At 35.5% G+C, this 17,169-nt stretch overlaps 6 protein-coding genes across 14 annotated transcripts; 3 read left to right on the plus strand and 3 right to left on the minus strand.

Moving 5' to 3' along the window:
- Positions 1–330: 330 nt before the first annotated feature.
- Positions 331–3,017, minus strand: LOC108104935 (pre-rRNA 2'-O-ribose RNA methyltransferase FTSJ3). Its single transcript, XM_017211294.1, has 2 exons — positions 1,056–3,017; positions 331–995 (listed from the first exon to the last, which is right to left on the minus strand). The coding sequence occupies exons 1-2, from the start codon at positions 2,908–2,910 to the stop codon at positions 403–405; spliced, it is 2,448 nt and encodes an 815-aa protein (XP_017066783.1). The 5' UTR covers positions 2,911–3,017; the 3' UTR covers positions 331–402.
- A 1,237-nt stretch (positions 3,018–4,254) lies between these two features.
- On the minus strand, positions 4,255–7,615 carry LOC108104936 (homeobox protein extradenticle). The gene is made up of 5 exons (XM_017211295.2): positions 7,433–7,615; positions 6,405–6,711; positions 5,929–6,247; positions 5,608–5,866; positions 4,255–5,538 (listed from the first exon to the last, which is right to left on the minus strand). The coding sequence occupies exons 2-5, from the start codon at positions 6,667–6,669 to the stop codon at positions 5,251–5,253; spliced, it is 1,131 nt and encodes a 376-aa protein (XP_017066784.1). The 5' UTR covers positions 6,670–6,711; positions 7,433–7,615; the 3' UTR covers positions 4,255–5,250.
- A 499-nt stretch (positions 7,616–8,114) lies between these two features.
- Positions 8,115–10,932, plus strand: LOC121529671. 8 transcript variants are annotated; one of them, XM_041818144.1, is made up of 5 exons: positions 8,115–8,270; positions 8,721–9,011; positions 9,999–10,095; positions 10,509–10,594; positions 10,827–10,932. In XM_041818144.1, the coding sequence occupies exons 2-4, from the start codon at positions 8,990–8,992 to the stop codon at positions 10,555–10,557; spliced, it is 168 nt and encodes a 55-aa protein (XP_041674078.1). In that variant the 5' UTR covers positions 8,115–8,270; positions 8,721–8,989; the 3' UTR covers positions 10,558–10,594; positions 10,827–10,932. The 8 variants fall into 8 exon arrangements, with proteins under 8 accessions (XP_041674078.1, XP_041674076.1, XP_041674077.1 ...); XM_041818142.1 differs by having other exon boundaries at positions 10,509–10,547; positions 10,827–10,916; XM_041818143.1 differs by having other exon boundaries at positions 10,815–10,900.
- On the plus strand, positions 10,664–12,922 carry LOC108104938 (eukaryotic translation initiation factor 5). The gene is made up of 3 exons (XM_017211299.2): positions 10,664–11,326; positions 11,400–11,870; positions 11,928–12,922. Exons 1-3 carry the CDS (start codon positions 11,114–11,116, stop codon positions 12,621–12,623), a joined length of 1,380 nt encoding a protein of 459 aa, XP_017066788.1. The 5' UTR covers positions 10,664–11,113; the 3' UTR covers positions 12,624–12,922.
- A 723-nt stretch (positions 12,923–13,645) lies between these two features.
- On the plus strand, positions 13,646–14,636 carry LOC108104940 (NADH-quinone oxidoreductase subunit B 2). Of its 2 annotated transcripts, none has more exons than XM_017211303.1 (2): positions 13,646–13,749; positions 13,801–14,636. In XM_017211303.1, exon 2 carries the CDS (start codon positions 13,811–13,813, stop codon positions 14,471–14,473), a length of 663 nt encoding a protein of 220 aa, XP_017066792.1. In that variant the 5' UTR covers positions 13,646–13,749; positions 13,801–13,810; the 3' UTR covers positions 14,474–14,636. The 2 variants fall into 2 exon arrangements, with proteins under 2 accessions (XP_017066792.1, XP_017066791.1); XM_017211302.1 differs by having other exon boundaries at positions 13,804–14,636.
- A 307-nt stretch (positions 14,637–14,943) lies between these two features.
- LOC108104939 (solute carrier family 25 member 46) lies at positions 14,944–16,768 on the minus strand. Its single transcript, XM_017211301.2, has 5 exons — positions 16,602–16,768; positions 16,440–16,547; positions 16,223–16,374; positions 15,810–16,149; positions 14,944–15,752 (listed from the first exon to the last, which is right to left on the minus strand). Exons 1-5 carry the CDS (start codon positions 16,631–16,633, stop codon positions 14,981–14,983), a joined length of 1,404 nt encoding a protein of 467 aa, XP_017066790.1. The 5' UTR covers positions 16,634–16,768; the 3' UTR covers positions 14,944–14,980.
- Positions 16,769–17,169: the final 401 nt, after the last annotated feature.

Raw genomic sequence — 17,169 nt, forward strand, 5'->3', positions numbered from 1 at the left:
TATAATACACACTAGCTTACGCAAACTACTCCGTATAGCCGCAAACTCAGATATTTAGAAACGGTTTTGCTTTTGATATTGTGTTAAATTTAGAGCATTATCGTCAAATACCATTTATGGCGTTGCAATGCACAACTTTTATCTAAAATCAATAAACTTTTTTTTTTTTTAAATAATTGAAAAAATTCAAAATAAATTAATGAACTAAAAAAAGAGTGCAAAAGGTTTCCCATATATTGAATAAAAGAGGTTTTGATTCCGAAGTCTTCAGAAGTAAGGGACTTAACGGGACTTAAAACAGGCGTTATTAAAAAAAAAACAACAACCAAATCTGATTTTTACACGTATCTTTAATATCTATAAAATATTTCATATTTAGTTGTTTTTATTTAAATTAACATTTTATTTGCGCCCTTTTCCCTTTCGTCCTTTGCCACCTTTTTCGCGTCTCTTTTTTGCATCTAATGACCGCTTATCCTTCTTTTCGCGAGGATCTACGACACGATAGCGACCTTTAACACCTGCTGGACGACGGGCTCGACGAGCTGCTGATTGCTTCTTGGCCACAACGTATGTGACCTCTTTCTTTTTCTCCTGAGCCTTTTTGTAGACCTTCTTAAGTTGTTTGGACTTCTCGTGGTTGGTGGCATCGGTATTCTCCATAATTTTCTCGGCCAATTTCTTTGCCTTAGCTAAGCGTTTTGTGGCACGTCGATGTTTACGTGCCTTAGCCTCCATTACCTTCTTAATTGGACGCACATTGACCTCCTGCAGTTTGCGTTGGTATTCGGCTGTTAGTTCCTTTGGAACTGGCTGTGGTTTGGTCATATGCTCATCCTCATCCTGCACAAACCAAGTGGGAAGGTTCTCATCGTTAAAAGCATAGCGATTCCAGGCTGCATCGATCAGGTCTCGTCGTGTTTTCTTGTTGCGTGTTAGGAATGCTCCCAAGGCCATTTCATTTTCGGTTAAGCGAACCTTTTTTACGTTTGCATCTGAAATATAAAAATTGGTAAGGCAAGTATTTATTAATTGTATCAAATATTTAAACTAACCTGGAACTGTATCTTCTCCATCTTTGTTAGCTTCATCTTCAGAGTCGGAAGACTCTGAACTGCTGCTATCCTTCGTTGCGCCTTCATGACGTGCACGGCGTTTAGCTTTCTTTCCCTTGATAACTTCTTCATTGGCGTCCAATGTACTCTCACCCAAAACTGACACACCCTTGGCCTTGTATTCCTTAGCCAGATTATCCAGATCATAGGTTTCTTCATCGTCATCTGATTGAATATTTTGTAGGACATCTTTTTCATACCACAACTGTACACGTTGCTCCCGTTTTGTATTTTTATCGCGAAAATCGTTCGACTTGATCAACGGATTCTCGGACCGTTTTTTTCTTTTGTTTTTGCCCTTCGAATTTCCATCATCCTCATCATCGCTAAGGCCCAGTCCCTGCTTCCCATCGATTTGGTCTTGATCTTCTGAGGCATCGCTTTGCTCTTCATCATCGTCGTCATCATAGTTAAGATCATCATTAATATTCCCTTCATCCTTGTCAAAATACTTGTATTTTGGCAGCTTCTCTTGCTCGGGCTGAGTTTCATCCACAGCAAAATCAGGCTGAACATCTAGCAAATCGTCGAGCTCAGCAGAAGTGTTAATATTTTTGAGGTCAAAGATTTCATGCTCTGTTTCCTCGACAGGACCGTCGTCACCTTTGATCACCATATTAAGGTTCATTTTCTCATGCAATTTGGCTTTAGTCTTAAGCGTCTTCTTACGCTTTCGCTTCAAATCCTTTTTTTCCTCGTCCATAATTGTGTCTATTTGCGTTTGAAGCTCGGCATCTTCCATGTCCTCAATTTCTGCTTGTGTCAATGGTTTAGCTTTCTCCTCCTCACCATTTGCATCTCCGACAACCAACGCGTCTTCCTTCTTAACGAAAAGCTCCCTGACATCTTTCCACCATTGAACAAGTCCTTTGATATCTTTGCGACCCAGTACCTTAAGATCCTTACAGCACTCTAGAATCTCTGGTGTAGTTTTCTTGTGCTTGGCAATGCGTTGATCATCGATGACGATGGAACCTATGCCTTGCAGAGCAGCTAGAGCATTTTCAGCCGCCATAAACTCTGTGGCAGCCAGTTCGTTGCGCAGCGCAATATCCTGTGCTGTATAACCCTCGGCCTTGATACGTTTCTGCTTTTCAGGATGAAGCAGGCTACTTTTCTTCTTGGCATCGAGATCGAGTTCCTCAAACACGTACTTCGAGTCTAATAGACGGGGATCGATGTGATCGGGTGCTATGTACCCCTGGCAGACTACGAATATCTCAGCGGATTCCTTACGTGAAGCACTTGGTTTAGTAGCATGAACCTTCTTAAAGAGCTGTTTCAAGACCCAAAGTAAGGCATTGTAGTCCTTGGAACGGAAAACCTTTGTTACGAACCAACCGCCGCTACGTAGAAACTGTGTGCTCAACTTGAGCGCATTCAGAGTGAGGCAGATCTGCTGATAGGCATCGTACAGCCAATTTCTACCCACATTGGGAGCACCATCGTGAAGAACAACGTCAGCCTTCCACGACTGCAGCTCCCTAGTCAACGATTGACGGCACTTTTCGGTGGTAATGTCCTCGATGAGACCAATGCAACCAGCTATGGGTCGAATGGGGAATAAATCCACACCGATCACAATACTGGACACCGGCATATTCTGCTTGGCCACCTGCATCCATCCTCCAGGAGCTGCGCACAAATCCAAACATACTTGAGACTGCTGAAGGAAACCGAATTTACGATTTAACTGAATCAACTTAAAGGCTGCACGCGAACGAAGACCTGTCTCCTTTGCCAGCTGGTAGAATTTATCCTTTCTGGTCTTTCCAACTTTCGTTTTTTTGCCCATTTTTCCTGTCTTTCAGTATAAATGAGGATAAACGAAAACGAATTTATTTCAAATGCACTAATTCGTGCACGTGTTGCCAACAGTGTGGCCGTATTGACTATTCAAAATATTCCGGGTTGAAAGTGATGTGCGTTAAGATAACGACAATTCATAAATTAAGCGCTGAAGCTGAATCCTTAAACATACAAAAACTACTCTGTTAACTTAGTTGATTTAACATGTTAATGTTCAATTTATAATATGTATATACATTTTTGGGAAATAAAATAATAATTATAGATAAATGTATATATAATTTTATATTTTTAGAGATGTTTTGGTATTTGGCAGAGATAAAAACGTTTAGATAAAACAAATTTGATCTTCATTTCTTATTAATTTTTAGTGATTTTACAGATTAAGAAATTTGAATGTATATATTTTTATGAACTCCAATTTTATCATTTAGCGATAAGTACTTTAAAAATTTTCAAAAATACTTTTTTTAAGTGTAAATATTTTTATTTACTTTTACACTTTTTATATATTTATGTATGTATTTTGTATACTATTATATATATTTTTTTTAGCTATTCTAGGAAGACTTTTTAGTTTTTTTTTTAGCCAGATATTTATTTGACCGAGCCACTACATAGAAACAAAGAGGTGTTCGGTCTCTTTCGGTTTCGTGCGCGGAAAGAAGGAACTGCCATACACGGGGATTTCCCTTTTAGTTTCATAAAATCTTCGAATGTTCTCCCTTACCACCATTAATTAATACTTCGTTTTTGATTTATTAAGTAGTTTGTGTAAAGTTGTGTATTTATATATTTTTCTATTGTTATCCAAAACTTTTAATGCAATACCTTACTAACTGAAATACATTGAATGGTTTTATTTGACCGTAAAGTGAGCGAAAGACGGGCGAAGACATAGATTATTTTTCAGTTAAAATTATAATTGTTTTTGAATTCTTTTAAATAATTTGTTTTATTATCCGTTTAAAGTTTGGCAAGGAATTATGTATTTTGTATTCTGAACGAAAGACGATTTTTATTTTGCGGAAGGAGTTTTAACAATTAATGCAACCAACTAGTTTCGTAAAACTTATTTAATTAAATGGGAACGTGCGTTTATAACAAAAATTTAAAAAATAGATCAGCTCATTCTCGTTTATAATACTTTATTTAATGTAAAAATTAAATCTTTATGCAGACTTTAAAATAATTATAAATGTGTAGTTGTTTCAAATTATTACAATTTAATCAAATAGAGCGAAACTTCGCCTTTCGTTAGAGATGTTACATTTGATTTCTTAAAAGACTTTACCGTTTTTACATTTAAAATATTTTTAAATAGTTGAAGTGTGCGGATAACAACAACATGTATTGTTTATTTATTTGATATACATCGTATACATGGTTTAGTTTCGTATTGTTCAAGTTAAAAATTTCGTACAGATTTAAATTTAGTAAACACTATTTTGCTGTCGTATACGTACTGTAGCCAAAAAAGAACCGTCATAGTATGATTTACACATGCAATATTTGTTTATACCCGCAAATGTAGGTAAAATGTGTTAAAATATATATTTATACACAGCTGCGGTCAAAATAATAGCACTGAAAATTGTGCTTTCATTCCTTATGAAAATATTCGTATACTACCAGTATAATTGAGTTTCTTTGAATATGATTTTCCGATGGTTATTATATATAAGCTAAATGGTGTCCTACAGAAAAAGTCTGTACTGATTATTATTTCTTTCAAGTCACGAAGAAACATTGACATCATAATCATAATAGCCTAAACAAAATATTACGTATTTATTTATTTTACATTTTACATGCTACAAACATGTTTGCATTCAAATTAATATTGAAATAAGCATTCGTATTTTTCTTTTTGTCTGGCAAAGAAATTTAGATGGGCAACGTTAAAAAGTTACGATTACGATTGTTGAATAGCAAGTAACGAGACTGTGCCACTTTAAACATAATATTATTAGAATACTAATATTTAGGTTTAATAGGAGGGCAATATTTTCCATCAACCAAAATCTATCAAGCACAAACTAGCTATTACGTATTTTAAATTCTATTCACGTATGTCTATCTGAACTATATCTAAATTTATGGAAATTTTAAACTTATGACTCAGAAAAAAGACAGCAGAATTAAAAACCGTAAAGGTTTATCAAAGGATTGTTGGTCCTAGCAAAAAAAAAAAAGCACATTCAAACCGAATTTCTTTCAAAAGAGAACGTACATAATATTAAGTAGAAACTGCATGATAGATTTTCAGTGCAGTTATTTTGACCGCAATTGTATGAGGGTTCGGAGTGGTTCACAGCCCTGATCCTCAGGGGCTTAGATCCTGATGTAAATTTGGGTCATATCCGCCCATGCTGTTATCGTAAGGTTGCTGCTGGTCATAGCCACCAGATCCCATTGGGTAACCCATTGAATCCTGTGGCGGAGCGGGTGACATCATGGGTGTGGTTGTCCCACTTGGAGGACCAGCCATGGAATATGGTGAAGCACCGGCTGCCTTCTTGGCTGCATACAAATTGGCCTCTTCCTGTGCCTTACCTATGTTTTTCTTATAGCGAATACGCTTGTTTCCAAACCAGTTTGACACTTGAGAAACCTAGATAAGTGTGTTTGCGATTTTATAAGGCTGAAATTAAATTGAATCAATTAATTTTGGTGAACCTACCGTGATGCCACATTTTCGTGCCAACTCCTCTTTGGCCTCTTCGGATGGATATGGGTTGCTCAAATGGCTATAGAAATACTCGTTCAGTATTTCGGATGCCTGCTTGCTGAAATTGCGGCGCTTGCGACGTGCGTCTAGGAAACGTGAACGAAGGATCATTACAGCCTCACAGGTTGACTGTTTTAGCTGCATTTGTATTGAACTAAACTTTTTGTGGATGATCTGCACCATTCGTTCAATTTCCTTTGGTGTTATGGGTCTGCAATAATTGTTTTTTCAATAATATTCTTTATATTAACTATATAAATTTTTTATACTAACCTCGTACGACTCTGTTCCCGTAGAAGATTCATGACATGCGTAGTAAACTCATTGCATGCCTGTTCATATTTCTCCAATTCTTGATGATATATTTGACGAATCTGTGCCAGCTTTGCACGATAATCGGAATGCTCAATGGCATTGTCAGCACCATCTATAGACAAGGATCCACCTTGGCTAGCCGCAGCTGCGGAGGCAGCCGCTGCACCGCCACCTCCTTTTTCAGGTCCTGCCACGCCCTCAGCAATCAGCATGTTGTCTAATCTCATCAGTTGTGGATCTGGTGGCTCCTCCTCCTGAGTATTGCGAATCGAGAGGACTATAATAATAAACAGAGAATATAATAGGGATTTATTATAACAGCTACAATATATAATCTTTTTTTCTTAAAACCATATTTAAAAATAACATAGGTATTCCGGCACCAAGATGTTATATGTGTGTGTGAATACAGTTTAAAAATATTTTAAACATACCAGTCTTCTCCTTGATTTCGCAAAGTACAGAGAATAGGGCCGGCTTCATCCGGTGACAATTAAGTGTATGTTTTCTGGCCTGAGCCTCATCAAGTGATTGTTCCGAAATGCTCATTATCTGTTGCAATATCTCGCCGATGTCCTTCTGCTTGCGCACCTCATTCTCGCTGCCGGCATTCTGGCCATCATCCTGGCCAGACAATCCATATCCTTGGGGAGCCATCATGCCACCGGTGTGAGCCAACATGCGATTTGGATCCTCCATGATTCGCCAAACAATTTCAAAGCAATCAAGGAATACTTATTTCTGTAAAAACCAAAAACATTTTAATATAATTTTTTGTAAAGGAAATGATAGGTGACGGGGTATTGTTTTTTAAAAGATAAAACGATTCAAAAACACCAACCAATTCGACTTTTAAATATCGAATAAAGCCCCGATGTTAGCCAAACAATACATTTTTTTTCAATATTTTCCCTAACCCCTCCCATAAACCCCACCTTCTGGGCAATGTGAAGACATTTTGTTATCCTATTGGAAATACAATAACCTCCACCTGTCGCAATCTTATAGAGCTTAGATTCTTTAAGGGGTGAAAAGCATCTTTCCTGAATAAAACGAATATATGTATGTTTATACATATTTATTATATTTAATTTTTGTAAACGCGACTCAAATATATGCAAAATAAACGATGCTGACTATGCATACATATGTATGTACATTTAATATGTATGCACTTGTAAGTATGTTGTGTCAGACGAATATAAAAATATTTGAAAATATATATAACTAGCCTACTGTAGCCTACATAAACAGGTATTTTACAAAAATTAATCTTAATAATGCTATAAAGAAGTTTAGTAGTTGTAAGCTTTGTATTTTGGTTACTTTATTACGTCAGAAAATATTCTAAACAGTTTATAACAAGATGTACATATGTATGTGCATGCATATCTACATATCGATATGCATATATATATGCATGTAAGTATTTGGAAGCGTCCACTTGAAATTCTATACTCACGGTTTTCTTTATCGTGGTTGGTTTTTTGTATTATTTGCCGAACAATTAGTATATTAAGTCCACTTTACTTTAGCGACACATTTTTGCAATTGTAAGGTTCCGCAGGTATATAAAAATATTATTTTTTTGGAATACAATGAAAGGAAAGTATGTTCTGTATACGCAGAAAAATAAATCGATATAAAAAAAGATATCCAGAAATATAAGAGTATCGATAAATATCCCCCAGCATAATAATTACTTTTGAACGTAAAAAAAATCGATAATTTTATTTATTTTACGTAATATCGCTTACACACTGCCGAACATCTACTTTAACTTTCATAAGCAAAAATATTCTCACAATCTAAAACTTATCAAATAAAAACATAAAATAAAATATTTGAAAAAATAATTTATATATCTAATATAACATTAAAAATGATATATAATCAGATTTCTTACAAACTAATTTAAATGTTTGCATATGTGAAGATACGTAAATATTTTTCGATCTCAGGAAATAATATGGGTACATCTTTAAGGGCTGAGGTATATTTCAGAATTGTGTACAAAATGGCTTGATTGCGTAAGAAATATGAGCGAATTTATTTAAATATACAAATTACATAAGACAAGTAGTGTGAAGAAATTATAATCATTTTCACGACATTCTTCCAATCGATAGTCATTGTTTCGCAACTCTACTTAACCCATTATGGTCATATTGTGCAGTGACGTAGAGTCGTATGTTCGTCAACTTTGGAGAAAATATATTCCTGAACGGTTTATTTCGCAAAATTATAACATTACGTTGATTGTTATCGCAGTAACGCATTAATGTAAGCTTGGAAAAAAGGTATAGATAAGTGATTCTGACATAAACGAACACAACCTCAAAAGTATCAATGGCGTGGCTTTCATCCATATGTAAATGCATACGTGCATGAAAATGAATATATATATATATATATATATATATAAATTTTTTTATGAAACTAAAAGAAAAGCTTCCACAACTTTATGTTACTTTGGATCAAGTTCTCATTAATAATTAAAAAAGACCACCCTTCATGTATAACATAAATCATATGGTTTGTTTAAATAAAGTGATTTTAGATACCAAATTATAGAATGAATACATATATAAGTAAAGATATATTTATATATATACATACTTGAATGCTAAATTAACCTTCTCTTTTGCAAAACTAAAGCAAAGTAGAAAATACAAAGTTTACGGAGTAGTATACATATGTATGTTTGTTCATGCGCATTCCTAATTTTATTTTTCTTTTCCTATTTGCAGAATAGTTGAGTGCCCAAAATTGAAAATTTTGCGATTAAAGAAGCGCCTATAAGCGTTACTAATATTATTATATTAGCACGGTATTATTGCTAAACAAAAAAAGTATCAATTTCCTGTGGCAGTGCGATTTGTTTGTTTTTGATTTATCCATATATATTTTCCGAGTCAATTTGCGATTGACTTTACAAGGAATACCCGAGAGTAAGATATCTTTGTCTAATTTGCGAACTGGCATTGCGCACCCCAAAGGAGGGGAAACAAAATCTTATATGACTTTTGAAAGATACGGTGGTAAGTAATAAATGCTAAATAAATCATAGAATTGTTTAATTTTCAAGCTATTAATTTACCTCGAGAATTATCATTATACTATAATATTTTAATATTTTTTATATTATATTCATTATTATTTATATTTATATTTATTTTTTAATATAAACAAATTAACAAGGGAATATACTTATTTCATATTAATATATAAACATTATTTATTTGTGGTAAAAAACACAAAACACTTCCAGTGAGTTCTTGGAAATAAAAAAATGAGTTATTGCTTTACTTTAAGCAAGAGTTATTTACGTTAGCCTTCCATGAAGAATCCCTTGCTTATATCATATTGCTCCCCACCTGTTTTAATGAAAACAGGTTAAAAAAATTATTTTCGTTAGGATCCAATGTGTAGGAGAAATAGAGACTGACACGCAGTCCGTTTATTTTTTTAATATATTTTTAAACAGTTTATAGAAAAACGAACACCTAAGGGTAAGAACCTAAAATTTGAATCTAACTTGGTAGTGAAATATTTGTCAGTTCAATTAATTTAGTTGCGATATCAGAAAATATTTGAGACAAATCCATCCCAAATTCGATGTATCATTTTGCGGTTATTTCCCTTTCGTTTTATTAAGTTATTAACTAAAATAAAACCAGACTCGCTAATGATCAAATAAATTCAGTTGAACGCAGTATAATTGCAGCTAAGGGCGTTTTCTTTTGGTGTAATTGAATCCTTATGTTACATTTTTCTTCAAAATTACGACGGATCAGAAATATATCGGCTTTCCAGTTTTAACTGGAACTCAGTGATACTGAAGAAGGAACGAAAAATGAATTAATCCACATCACTGTTATGTTTTTAATTCAATCACACATGGATTGCATTGTTTTTTAAACCAAGCTTAAGAACACATTAAGGTCTCACGCGCTTTCTAATTCGAATGCAATGCCAACGCCTTTTTTGGTTTCGTTTTGAAATCTAATTAACGATTATTTTTTCAGAAACACCAGCAAAAAAAACCGCACGTCTCATTGAAAAAAAACGGAGTAAAGGGTTCGAGCTGTGCATGAATTCAAAAGGGCGAACCATAAGTCACCGGTAAGTTAAATGTTTTTATCAATTTCAAATCGAAGACGCTGAAAACCTATATTATATGCTTGAAATTTAAAAGATCACGCTTAAATTGTTATTTTCGATTGTATAGTTTTAAATGCATAAATGCATAAATGCGATGAAAATGATTACATTTTCAAACAAAAAGAAAGTGATGTGACATATCGATTTCATCGACCAATAAGGGATTTCCTTCGCTGTACGCAGAATGTTCAGTTAAATGATTAATTATTCAAGATTAATTAAATGATTAATTATTCAAGAGGGCATAAAAAGATGTTTAAACTCGATATAGGAATTGATAAGGGGACCATGCGTATTGAAGCTTTTATAAACGTCTATTCTTTCTTATTGAATATTTCCATATGTTCTGATTAACAAAATCTTTTTCATCTTAGGACTTCGAGTAACAGACATCGGAAATTACAGCCATTCAGGTACACATGAGCCTGCTGCTTTGCCATTTTTTAAAAGACTTAAACTGGTAAATTTACAATATAAATAAATATATATATATATATATATATATACTTAATTATATATATCTCTATATATATGTATATGTATATATTTAATTATTCATATAATAACGGAAATAATAGAATAGCTGAATATTTACCAAGGCGGAAATCAACCAATACTTCAGCAAAATAACAAAGCAATATACCGTTTTGCAAAACAACTACAAGAATAATATTATCAAGTAATTCTAGCAGAATCTACAAGCTAATTGAGTAAAGCACAATTAATTACCGATTCCGGAAAGATACAAATTCATGCTTTATTCTTGAAACATTGGATAAGTGAACAGCAAGCAGCAACATACAATAAAAGAACATTTAATGAACGGAAACGAAATTTGGAAAATATACAAACTAGCAGAAAATCAATTTCCATCCACATAAAACCAATAAATATCACTGGCCTCCTCTAATAGAAACATTATCCGAACTAAAATAAGCCGATTTAGCATTACCCGTGGTGGAACTAAACAGAAAACAAAATGGCCACCGTAAACGTTAACCGCAGTGTGACTGACATCTTTTATCGTTATAAGATGCCACGTCTGCAGGCAAAGGTCGAAGGCAAGGGAAACGGCATTAAGACCGTTCTTGTTAATATGGCTGAAGTTGCTCGGGCCATCGGACGTCCGGCTACTTATCCAACTAAATATTTTGGCTGCGAGTTGGGGGCCCAAACTCTGTTCGATCATAAGGTATTGATTTCATTACATTATTTCATGATTTCATGATATATATATAATGAACTAATATATTATTTAATTTCAGAATGAGCGCTTTGTTGTAAATGGATCGCATGATGTCAACAAGTTGCAAGATTTGTTAGATGGCTTTATTCGCAAGTTTGTTTTATGCCCTGAATGCGACAATCCGGAGACCAATTTGACTGTATCTGCAAAAAATCAGACCATTTCGCAGTCATGCAAGGCTTGTGGCTTCCACGGTTTGCTGAAAGTCAACCATAAAGTGAACACCTTCATTGTGAAAAACCCTCCATCGCTTAATCCGGCTGCCCAGGGATCGTCACTAACGGAGGGAAAGCGTTCCAGGAAGCAAAAGCAAAAGAACGATAACGCTGATGGCTCCATGACCAACAACTCTTTAGCCAATAACTCTGGTGGAGAATCTGACGGCGGAACTAATCAGGCTAGCCAAACTGAGGCAGAAATTAGCGCTGCAATTCCAGAGAAAACGGCTAAAGATGACGACGATGAGGGATGGAGCGTCGATGTTTCGAAGGTACATTGTATTTAATAATTAAGCTTAAGCGAATATCTAAATATTTCCCCCCATTAGGAGGCTATACGTGCTCGTTTGCAAGATCTGACAGATGGTGCTAAGGGTATGACTATATCTGACGACTATGATAAAACTGAAAAGGAGCGCATCGATATTTTCTATGAGTTGGTTAAGGACAAGCGGGACAAGAAGCAATTGGATGATGTGCCAGTTCATAAGGAACTGCTGATTGAAGCGGAACGTTTGGATATTATTAACAAGGCTCCGTTGGTCCTCGCTGAGTTGCTTTTCACTGACAATATTATCAGGGATGCTCAGAAGAACCGCCCTTTGCTTCTTCGTTTCACTCACAATAATCCTAAAGCACAGCGTTATTTAATTGGTGGAGTTGAACAAACTATCGAGCTACATAAAAGCACACTTATGAGCAAAGTCGCTGGAATATTTAAAGTATTTTACGATTTAGACATACTCGATGAATCCGTCATCCTAGAGTGGGCGCAGAAAGTCAGCAAGAGACATGTCTCCAAAAATATTGCGGCTGAGATACACGAGAAAGTTATGCCGTTCGTTCAGTGGCTTAAAAATGCTGAAGAAGAATCATCTGATAGCGAATCAGAAAAAGCAGAAATAGGCGATGAATCTGAAGAGGAACAACAAGATGAAATTAGAAATGAGCATACAAGACAACCCATTCCTAAAGACAATGCTTTTGATGGAGAAGAACTAGATCTGAATATCGATGAAATTTAAAATCTGCAACTTCTTTCTGCGATCAGTAACATTTTTTGAAATGGAAATTCAATCAAGCGAAATCTACAAATTCAAATTGAAATATAAATTAGCGAGTTAAATCAATAAATGGTTTTTTGATCTTTAGTTTCTAAGAGTGCTCATCGTAAAAATCAAACAGTTCGAGTTGCTTTATTTTGATCTATCGCTTTACTACCATTGAATTGTTAGCATTACGTTAGCCAAGCCGCTGTAACAATAGACGATAACTGAATTACACCAATACATATACAATAATAAAGTCAACAAATACGAAAGCATGTTATTTCTTTTCTATAATTTTTTATTTACACCGAACTTTTTTGTTAAATTTTTCGACTTTAAATGCCTATGGACAATTCCCGTGCTCAGTTGCAGCTCCTCTGCGATGGTTTTAATAGTCACATGACGATCTCGATCCACTATTTCCATGATTTTATCCGTATCAACGGTCACTGGTCGTCCGAAAGGCTTGGGTGTTTCGGTATCAAAATTGCCACTTTGGAATCGCCTAAACCACTGTTCGGCGGTTTGCATCGAAAGTTTGTTATCTGTTAAGACAGCAATAATCTTTCTGCGAGATTCCGCAGCTCATGTAAACAAACTATATGTTATTTTAAAGGTGATGCCAATATCTTTCAAACAATATACAGCATTGCCAGATACGATTATATTTGACGCTATATTATTACCAGACAACCTAAAATTTAATCACAATTTTATTTTAAACAATTCTTGCCTTACTACTTCTTTGTTCAAGAATTTTGAAGTTTTTTGTGAATATTTTCGATTAAATATTTCTGTAAATTACCTAGATTGTATATCATATGAAATGAAATAAATGGTATACAATTTTTACAAATTAAAAAAAAAAATTTAGTGACAATTGATATTACGGTGAGAAAAATGTAATGTGTAATGTGGAAATGGGGTATTTGATGAATTCCCCAGCGAGGAATGTGCCCACGGTGGGCGCACACTATTAGAAATACAAAAGTATTCTTTAGTAAATTTCTGTGAGTGAATTGGTATTTTTTAGTCGTTCAGCGGACAGGTCATACCATACGCATCCCATATATATCGAAATAAGTTGAAGTTACATAAATAGGTATTTAATGTTTAAATGCACTATCAAAACATAACTTTATACTTAACTTAGCAGAACCAAAATGCTGCGTTCGGCGATGATGTCATCGACCCTGACCCGGGCTCTCCAAAAGGTAGCCTCGACTTCGAATACGATACCCGCGGTGCCCGCACTTAATATGGTTTTGGTGCGGAATCAACAAACTCTTCCGGTCGCCGAAGTTGCCCAGACGTTGCCAAAGAAAGGATACTCCCCATTTGGGACAAAACAGTCCTCCGTTGCGGAATGGTCGTTGGCAAGGCTAGATGATCTCCTTAACTGGGGTCGCAAGGGGTCGATTTGGCCACTAACTTTCGGCCTCGCTTGCTGCGCCGTGGAAATGATGCACATCGCAGCTCCACGATACGATATGGATCGGTATGGTGTCGTATTCCGTGCATCTCCCCGACAGGCCGATGTTATCATTGTCGCGGGCACTTTGACCAATAAAATGGCACCGGCATTGCGAAAGGTGTACGATCAAATGCCCGAGCCACGTTGGGTGATCTCCATGGGCAGTTGTGCCAACGGCGGTGGTTACTACCATTATTCGTATTCAGTCGTCCGCGGTTGTGATCGGATAATCCCCGTCGACATATATGTACCTGGTTGTCCACCAACTGCTGAGGCACTAATGTACGGCGTTCTGCAGCTACAGAAGAAAGTTAAGCGTATGAAGACCCTTCAGATGTGGTATAGGAAATAAGGCAACAAGATCAGAACATAAACTTAAAATGTGAAACATCAATCGACATAATTTTTTTCGAACAGAAATTATATTAAATATTGTTCTGCCAATGGCGTTCAGTTGTATATATTGTTTTTTGGATCACGAGGATATTTCAAATAAATGCCTTTCGATAATACAATTTTCAAAGCTGTGCTCTAAATCCAAGGAGCAATCGAATGGTGGGCCAATCACCATTTAAAAAAAGATCCGAAAATATTATTTTAAAATATGCTTGGTAGACGGTTATTTCTTGGAATTTAATATGGCGTTCTTAAAGTTGTGTGTCCAATGAAACGGTTTATGGTTTTTTTTATTCTTATTTGTTTTATAGAATTTTGAAGATAATAACTATTACCAAGGAACATGCGGACCAACCGTGTATTTCCGTGTATTTGTATAGCCCATAAGAAAATAAAACTACGTCTGTTCTTTTTTTTTTTTTTTTATAATTTACATGTGCATAATAATTGGACTAGCAATTGACTAATCTAGTGAATTCTGTCCAAGACTATTCTCTTCTATTTCAGTACTGGACAGACTTGGCGATAAAGTCGTAGACCTTGAGTTGCAAGCAATGCCATCCAGATTATAGTACTGCACTATTCGTTGTGGAGGTCGATTCGATTTAACTTCAGCGATACGATTCACAACCCATTTGGCTAATTTTATAACAGCAATGTGTGCTGCAAATTGCAGGATCATGGCCCCAAAGCCCTTGTATAGGCCACAAATTCCCTCAGAGACAATTGTTGTTTGATAGCAGTCGACGACACCCTGATAGTTTGTCAAGATCGGGACAACATCATAGCCATTGTCAAGGTTGTCGATTATAGTTCGAGTGCCTTGGAGTTGCAGACGATGTAAAATTGTTTCAAACGGGAAGAATATGACCTCAGTGGTTAGTATTGCGATGAGGCTAGCGTATATTTCTGCATTCTGATGCTCCAACGTATTATCCTGATACTTTCCACTTTGGCTTTCCTGAGAATTCGTTATTCGACGCCTCATTATGCGAGAGGACACGCCTCGTATTACCAAATTAAATAGATACTTTGTGATGCCAAACGAAACACTTGGCCCGATTAATGCCCAGGCTGGTAGCATCCGTCCTTTTTGCGGGGAACTCCAGTAGAAAAGTCGCAGACTGCCTTCCCGAAAGACATCGAAAAGTCCTGGCTTCTCGCTGGCTATATCGCTCTGCACAGTCTCGACGAGAGAGGCAGCATGGTAAGGTACCACCAGACTGATGCTTATACTTAAAATATAATACGAATTAGTAAGGTCCTTTGCCATAATAGGTAAATAATTTTACCATTTCAGTAAAATATGCTGTCCGAATCTCTTCAAGGTGGTTCGACTATCGACATCTTTGGGCCAGCTTGTTAGTTTTGAGATGAAGTCGTCTATAGCTAAGGTCATTCCGCGAACGAGGAGGCAACTGCCCACTCCTTTCCACAGAGTTGTAAGTCCTTGCCTTCTATGCAGGTGTACGATACTAGGCAAAAGTTGAAATGGATGCAGATGGTAGCGTCTAGAGGCATTATAAACCTGACATTGTCTTCGCAGTACTATAAACGGGTGGCTTAACAGATTCTCGGTTACCAAAGAGAACCATTGAACGCCAACGACCAGATATTTTCGGACAGATGTATCTATGACATATTTATAATAAATATACATACATAGATTGCAAAGTTAGACATGAGTTTGAAACTGGTCACTTACCATCATCCTGATTATCCGAATACTTGTCCAGTACTTTATGCTTTCCTAATGGTAGTGATAAGGCATTATCTGAATCAACATACTTGATTCTATTTAGCGCATCTTGGTCGGCAATTATATTGTCCACAATCAACTTCTCGCGGCTGTCAATGCTAGTTCATTGGATTCATGCGAATTTATGTAATTTTACTAATGGATGCATTAATTTCGGCTTTACCTGCTTCCCAAGTGTTTGCTAGGGCTAGAGGTCGTGGGTAAATGTAAGTCTCTAGCCCGATGTTCTTTTTCATGGTGATCATCATGAAGTCCACGCTCCGCTTGAAATCTGAATTTGGATGTTATTTATTATCATTATACATATATAATATTCATTACGTACTTTAAGCTAGAGTAGTTATTTATACCCGCCATAAGTAAGTTCGCGTGTGCTTATATATTTATCAAGTGATATTTATATTACTTTTATTATTTTCAGGTAGGGTTGAGAGGTGTTTTAAACATATCTAAATGTTTTGAAGAATTTGATAAATCATATGAAAAATTATAAATCGGAGATATCACTAAAGCATTATCGATAATAAATGGCTTTATATTCTATTCCCACAGCGGTACATCTTTCTTAAACTTTTGACTTTAGTACAAACAAAAACAATTTTAACAACTAATACATAAACGCAAAGAAAAAAATAAAGAAATTCCATATAGAGAATATTTATGTTTAACTTAAGAAAGTTATGTAAGAATAAAGTATTGGCTAATTTAACGCTGATCTTTTCTAAGGTAGAGACAGCTAAAGTATAGAAAAATAGAGATTTTTTCTTTAAAATTTGATATGAGAAATAAATTATATGTTTAGACATTAATCCTTTTTTTTACAAAATAGTACGTTTGTATGGTGCTCCGTGAACACTAGGATCCCACATTATTTTAAAATCTTAGCAGTCGTA

Source organism: Drosophila eugracilis, unplaced genomic scaffold, assembly GCF_018153835.1.
Source record: "Drosophila eugracilis isolate 14026-0451.02 unplaced genomic scaffold, ASM1815383v1 contig_2153, whole genome shotgun sequence".
In the NCBI taxonomy this organism is placed as follows: domain Eukaryota; kingdom Metazoa; phylum Arthropoda; class Insecta; order Diptera; family Drosophilidae; genus Drosophila; species Drosophila eugracilis.